Source organism: Helianthus annuus, chromosome 15 (genome assembly GCF_002127325.2).
Source record: "Helianthus annuus cultivar XRQ/B chromosome 15, HanXRQr2.0-SUNRISE, whole genome shotgun sequence".
In the NCBI taxonomy this organism is placed as follows: Eukaryota; Viridiplantae; Streptophyta; class Magnoliopsida; order Asterales; family Asteraceae; genus Helianthus; species Helianthus annuus.
This window is the reverse complement of record NC_035447.2, coordinates 336,165-343,503: the sequence shown is the minus strand read 5'-3', so window position 1 is coordinate 343,503 and position 7,339 is coordinate 336,165. Positions and strand designations below refer to the sequence as shown.

The window sequence follows — 7,339 nt, the reverse complement described above, 5'->3', positions numbered from 1 at the left end:
TTCTTTAATATTGGTAAATGAATTATCCTCTGAACTTCTGGTTCACCGTTTATAGTATGAGGATCAAGATAACTTGATAATTCATTCCAATTTTCTCCTTCCAACTGCTTGTTATCTTCCCCTAATGTTGGGAACATTCATTCACTAAAGTGAAAACCAATGAGCCGTAAGCAAATCTCCCACCAATGGCTTTAAATATTTAATCATAGACAATTATTTTTACCCAACATATATTCTCAACCCTTTTAGAGGTCCCAACATTGTGCTAGTGGTGGATCAATATTATATATACCGCACAACCAAAATTCTTAGAAGGGACGTATTTGGTTCCTGACCAAAAACCAACTATAACAGGGGAAGTATGATGACATATTGGCTTGATGTGAATTAATGTTGTACATGTAAAATCACATGTACCCAAATACAAATATAACTGTTGCTCTTATGATCGTTGGCTTTGCAATCAATTGTGAGCGTTTAGTGATCGTCTCAACAAAGCAATTCTTGTATAAACATGAGCTATATGAAGTTCAACATTTATTCCAATAATAATTAATAACATGGGAATTAAATTCACTATTATTACCAAAATAAATATACCATTCTGGATTAATATGCTTGCTATCACATTAACTAAGCCACAATCACACAAACTTCAGGTTGTGGATTTGATAACCATTTAGACGATGCATCGATTTAAAAACTAAATGGTATCATGTTGGGATATGCATATCCTTTAATCACTTCCAGAATATTTAAGGATACACACCCTCCTTTATTTGGCAAATATGAAATTTCCCTTGAGAGCAAACATTACATGCTAAGTCTCAGCTTGAAGAATCTTTTTGTTCTTCATTATGTTTCACATCATCATTGACTCGGTGTGGTCTAACCGGTCATGCCAACTAATTAAACAATTATGATCCATAAAATTCTGGTTTATGATCTTATCTGTATTACTTGCTCGTATGTAATACAAAACGTATGATACGAGAGAATACATTATAACTTCAAAGTTTAAACCATCACGTTATGCAATCACTCCTTAGTTTGCCACTTTTAATGGTCCATCTCATTATTAAAATAATCATCATTACAAATTCTCAATTATATCCATGATCACAACATTTTAATGATCATTATATAATCAAATTCACTTCAGGGAATGAAATAACTGAACAAGCTTCATAGCTTTCCATTATTTTACTTGGTCACACGAATATAAAATCATTCAATCTTTTCATACTCTCTTAATGATATTGCTACTTCAAGAGCATATCTCATATGTGATAAATGAAAATTTTATCTGGTTTTTCAACATAAATAATCTTCTCTTCACATAACATCAATTGAGAAGTAATTGTATATATGAGTCATGTAATTTTATCAATCTTATATTTTATGACCTTCTACAAACTGATAATGAGATTTAGGGAGTATGACACTTCGGGTGTCTTATCTAAACATATTATTTCCTTTCATGATAGTGATAAAAAACCACAACTTTGGTTTATGAGTTCTATTCAATAGTATCCATACTACAAGGCATACCATAAAATCATATTATACAATATATCATTTGACCACTCAATATAATTAGTATCGTTATACTATCCTCGGTTATAAAGTTATAACAATTTGATTGCATATTGTATAAACTGAAAACATAATTATTTAAAACATATTATACCAAAATAAGAGCACAGAAAAACAAAAAAAATCCACTCTTTTAATAAAGAACACAACCAACAAAGTGTTTTTCTTTTCTTTTTCCTTTTGATTTATGCTCTAACATACTACCCTTCTCTTTGATTATAAACGTAAATATTTAGATTGTATTTTTAGAAAAATCAATAAATAAAAATATAAATTTACAATCAGGAAGTATAGGAAATATAATATTCAAATAGAATATGGTTAAATGCATGAGATTTAAAATCAGTGTCATGACTGATATATAAACTATTTATTCAATGAATTAACGAAATAAAATATAAACCAATACAAATAGTTCTATTTAAGTGTATCTATTTATTTATATATTGAGATAAATTTATTATTTAAAAAGCTATTTATGAATATGAATAAAAAGCATATCAATATACAACCCTATTAAACGAATTCCAGAAATATCTAGTAAACGATCGATTTACTCACCGTAAACTCATCTTTTTTCGAATACAAAATCAAAACATATGTTATACAATTTTTAGTAATTTTTTTTTCATCTTCTTAGAAGCAAATATATAGTATTATTAACCTATCATGAGTTAATAAATCAGATTATATCTTATATTTTATGTATCACTCTATATTGAAACATAAACAAATATTTGTATCAAATTTCCGTTATTGTAATTTAATAACATATGATGGTTGAAATATATCCATTACCACACACACATTTATATATTCGATTATTTTGCAATTTGTGTATATATGTATATAGAGGAAATCTAATATGGAATAAAAAAAAACCTATTTACTAAAACCAAATAACATGTGACAATACGATATTCAATTATCAATATCTTGTTGCAAATTCGAATAACGAAACTTTATCACACCAACGTATAACTTTGCAATTAAGAAAATCAAAATAGTCATCTACTGATTCATAACTTTTGCATCTAAACTAATTTGAGCAGATGATTTCAAAATAAAAGAATTATATCAAAATATCCCAATGGTTCATGAAGTTTATTAACAGACTTTTTAATATATCTAGAAACTGCAGGAACTAATTTTCCTCAAATAATAAAGACATTAATTAAATTTTAGAAGTATAAAATATCTTTGTAATTGTAATCTGTAATAATATTGGTATAAGATATTTGGGTTGGGATAATCTTTGGCGGGAAGAAAAGAAATAAAAAAAATCCCCATATCTAAATTCTAGGTTGACAATAATTAAGTTATCAAAATAGAGAATTTCCCAAACCCAAGTCCCAAGTTCCGGTTGTAAAATAATACTTAAAAAGAAGTTGAAGCTATTACCTCAAGTTTGGAGACATGAAGAAACCGATTGGTTGTTGGAAAGTTGCGTGGGTCACGGTTGGTGAGTGTATTGAACAACAACGGCGAGAAAAGCGATTACGTACAATCTATCATGTTGGTTAATCACAAGAAACCAAGGAATGAATTTGGGTTTCAATAAAAGCAGTTTCGTGCTGATAACGTGTTGTGAAAAAACAAGCCTAATAGCTAAACAATATAGAAGAGATGTAGAGAAAAATAGATTAATATTTCATTGATAGGTGTATCTAATACAAGAGAATACAATGACTATATATATAGGAGATGAAGTCTTGGAAAACAAGCTAAGTTATTTTAGGAGTTGATAACCACAATAATAATATTTATATTCATAATATAATGTAATTTTCTTGAGGATAATTTTCTTGATAATAAGTATCGTTTTTGTAGGATCGTGGATTCAAGCCATCAGTCGAGGAAAGAAAGAAGATTAACCATTCTTGACGAGATCGTTCCAACAAGCTTGACAATTGTGTTAACTTGGTGTTTCTTCATTAACGCCCACCGATTTTTCCTTTCTACCATCTTTTTATTTCCTTTACCTGATTCACCGCCATGGCTGATCAGGGACCACATTTTTACATCTCGGTTCAAGCTCTCAACAACCGCCGGTTTCGGACAACGCACATGTCCAAACCCCACACGTTGACGGGTACACCAAAGGGAACTTCACGGACGATGGGATAACACATGCACATGGTAGTGTTGCGCGCGCCGCACAACACAATACCCCAACAACCCAACATGTGAGCCCCTTTGCTCAAATCATGTCATTATTGTCAGAAGGGGAGACTCCCGCTTCATGGTTTCATGAAATCTCAAGTTGAACCGAACACAGTCTATGCACAACTGTGCGCGCACCTCTGCAAGTGCAAAAATCAGTTAACGAAGAACAATAAAAAAAGTAATAGAGAGCACCTCTGCTCTGAGAATTTGAACTTGTGATAATGGAGAGACAGTGATTTAAGACTATGGTGTGTGGAGGGGCTTGCATTGGAGAAATTGTTCGACACGTGGCGAGGGTGGAAACCACAAGCTAATACTCAAAAACTAGAGGTGTGGTGTGGCATCGCTTAGCTGGGCATGACTAGCCATGTGGAATTTTTTAAAAAACTATAAAGAAAATTAAAAAAGAAAACCTACATTGAATAAACCAACAACCCGCCATGTCACTCAGCCTCCCACCTCACGCCAGGTGGAAACTTCACGCTAAGCGGGCAACGCTGACCAAAACACCAACCCAGGGTGGAACACCCGACGTTAAAGGACCAAAACACTCAAAACCCACACCCACACCCAGACCCACCAGTCTAATTGTGCCCTCGGCGATAACTGCACGAGCCTTTCAAGAAAATGTTAAAAAGGATAAAAAAGACATTTTAAGATTATACCTATTTTTACCCCAATCAATATTTTATTTTAATATGCATATAAAATGCATATATACATAAAACTACTTTGAATAAAAAAATTATATGAGATGTATAAAAAGAGTAAAATTTAAAGCCGTTTTCATATATGAGTCATATAAAATAAAATATGCGATCTCTTCATTACTTTGAATAAAAAAATTATATGAGATGTATAAAAAGGGTAAAATTTAAAGCCGTTTTCATATATGAGTCATATAAAATAAAATATGTGATCTCTTCATTGATGGTTAAACTTTGAACATAATCTTTTATGGTACAAAGTATTAATTGGAAGAATATGAGCCACAAGGTAGTATCCACGTGGTCCACTAAGATATGAAACAATCTTCACAACCGATAAGATAGATAAGGCCTAAACAATCTGAACCATCAGATGGATTCACCCTCATCATCCAACGCTCCCAATTATTTCACTTATCTCATCCCTTCGCACTCTCAAACTCTATACATCATCACCTCACCATACTCTCTCTCATTACTCATTACTCACACTCACATCTCCAACAATAATAATGGCATCTTCCACCGCCTCATCGTTCATCGGAGTCCGTCTCCCAGACCTACACTCCAACTCCGGTCGGGTCACAGCCCGGTTCGGGTTCGGAAAGAAAGCACCAGCGGCCCCTAAGAAGGCAACAAAAACCGTTACATCAGACCGGCCGTTATGGTACCCAGGAGCAAAAGCACCGGAGTATCTTGACGGAAGTTTGGTGGGAGACTATGGGTTTGACCCCTTCGGATTGGGGAAACCGGCGGAGTATTTGCAGTTTGATTTGGATTCGCTGGACCAGAACTTGGCGAAGAATGTTGCAGGTGATGTGATCGGAACCCGGTTCGAGAGTGCGGATGTGAAGTCGACTCCGTTCCAGCCGTACAGTGAGGTTTTTGGGTTGCAGAGGTTTAGGGAGTGCGAGCTTATTCATGGGCGGTGGGCTATGTTGGCTACGCTCGGTGCTCTCACCGTTGAGTCCGTCACCGGCGTTACATGGCAAGATGCCGGCAAGGTACTCTCTCTCTCTCTCTCTATATATATATATATCAAATCATTTCTTTACTTTCATTTCATTCTGTATAATAACTATAACATGCATTATTTTTATTGGAAGAAAAACCTTAAATAGTTAGTTTTTTTCGTTTAAATTTGTTTTAAACATTTTTTTGCTATTTGAAATAAAAGAAAGATATATGGTTATGAACTATGAAGTAATCGGCTGAGTTTGCTATTCAAAACATGTTTTTTTTTTTTTTTTTTTTTTTTTTTTTTTTTGATAAAAGAATGGAAAATGTACGTATTTTAACAAAACATGTTACTAATCAATTGCTTTTTGGGTGTTAATTAGGTGGAACTAATTGATGGATCATCTTACCTTGGACAACCACTTCCATTTTCAATCACCACTTTGATCTGGATCGAGGTTTTGGTGATCGGGTACATCGAATTTCAAAGGAATGCTGAACTTGAACCCGAAAAGAGGTTGTACCCAGGTGGTCCGTTCGATCCATTGAACTTGGCCAGCGACCCTGAGAAGAAGGCAACCCTCCAATTGGCAGAGATCAAGCATGCCCGTCTCGCCATGGTGGCATTCCTCGGGTTTGCTGTCCAGGCAGCGGCCACTGGAAAGGGTCCACTCAACAACTGGGTTACACATTTGAGCGACCCACTTCACACAACCATCCTTGACACCTTCGGCTTCTTCTCTTAAACCGTTTTTGGCCATTGCTTTTATATATCTTGTAAAGTATGTAACCTTTTGGCAAAGAAAGCGCACGATATAATATAATATATAATGCTTTTTATGTCATTTGTATGGATTGAGATTTGAGACCTAACAATGTACATGCATGTTGTTGCTAGATTCAGGGCCGGCTCAACCGTTTTAGAGGCCCAAAGCAAACTAATTATCCGGGGCCCTACTCCATTTACAAAGATCATGTTAAAAATCAAGAATTTCAAGATTTTGTAACTATTAGAACCTAGAACACTCTCATTTAACAAATTATTATTTGATAAACCAATAACAATGAGGTTCTTGTTTGATGAAATTGAAGATGAGGGATTTTGCCATTAATGAAATTAGGTAATGTAACTGTGATGTCGGAAAACATAAAAAAAAAAAAAAAAAAAATACAAGCAAATACAAGGGTTTGCAGTTAGTTTGCTGGGCTTTTACCAAAGGATTTCAAAGAAGGAATAGAAACAAAAATACTTCAGCAACTGTTTCGAACTCTTGACCTTCAAAAACTTACCAGGCGGGTTTGCTAGTGAGGCAAAAGTTCATTTTGATTATATTCTTACCAGTATGCATATAAATATAATTTTGTTCTAATTGGAGGCCCTAACCAAATAGAGACCCAAAGCCCTTGCTTGGGTTAGATGACTCTTGGGCTGGCCCTGGCTAGATTTATATTTCGAACCTAACAACGATCTTAATTTGATTTAGCTTTAATGATCGTCATAAGAACTGGAGTGCTTAGAGCCTCCAGCGACTAGCCCCAACTTTTAAGCGTTAGCCTTAATTGTTAAACCAAGTTTAATAGAGAGCTTTAGAGTCATTAATGTAATTAGTTAGCTGATGCAGTTCTCCTTAACTCCCAGTCGGATCAAACACAAACAAGAAACGAAAAGCTGGAATTTTTATTCACAAAATTCAAACATCAACTGAGTTCCGAACAATGAAAAGAAACACCATAAATATAACTTCCTAAGCCACCAACGTAGGAGGTAAACTAGGAGAAAATGCAGGAGCAATAAGAGATAACTTCTAATTCAAATAAAGAAAAATAATAGATAAAAATTAACCAGATTCCAGCTGCTAACTTTATCCCCATCACACAGCCTAAGCTGTTGGGCTTTGGCTCAAGTCTGACAA

The 7,339-nt window shown here is 34.2% G+C and overlaps 1 protein-coding gene across 1 annotated transcript; it reads left to right on the top strand.

Moving 5' to 3' along the window:
- The first annotated feature begins 4,917 nt into the window (after nt 1–4,917).
- On the top strand, nt 4,918–6,306 carry LOC110909904 (chlorophyll a-b binding protein CP29.1, chloroplastic). Its single transcript, XM_022154634.2, has 2 exons — nt 4,918–5,473; nt 5,810–6,306. Exons 1-2 carry the CDS (start codon nt 4,982–4,984, stop codon nt 6,170–6,172), a joined length of 855 nt encoding a protein of 284 aa, XP_022010326.1. The 5' UTR covers nt 4,918–4,981; the 3' UTR covers nt 6,173–6,306.
- Nucleotides 6,307–7,339: the final 1,033 nt, after the last annotated feature.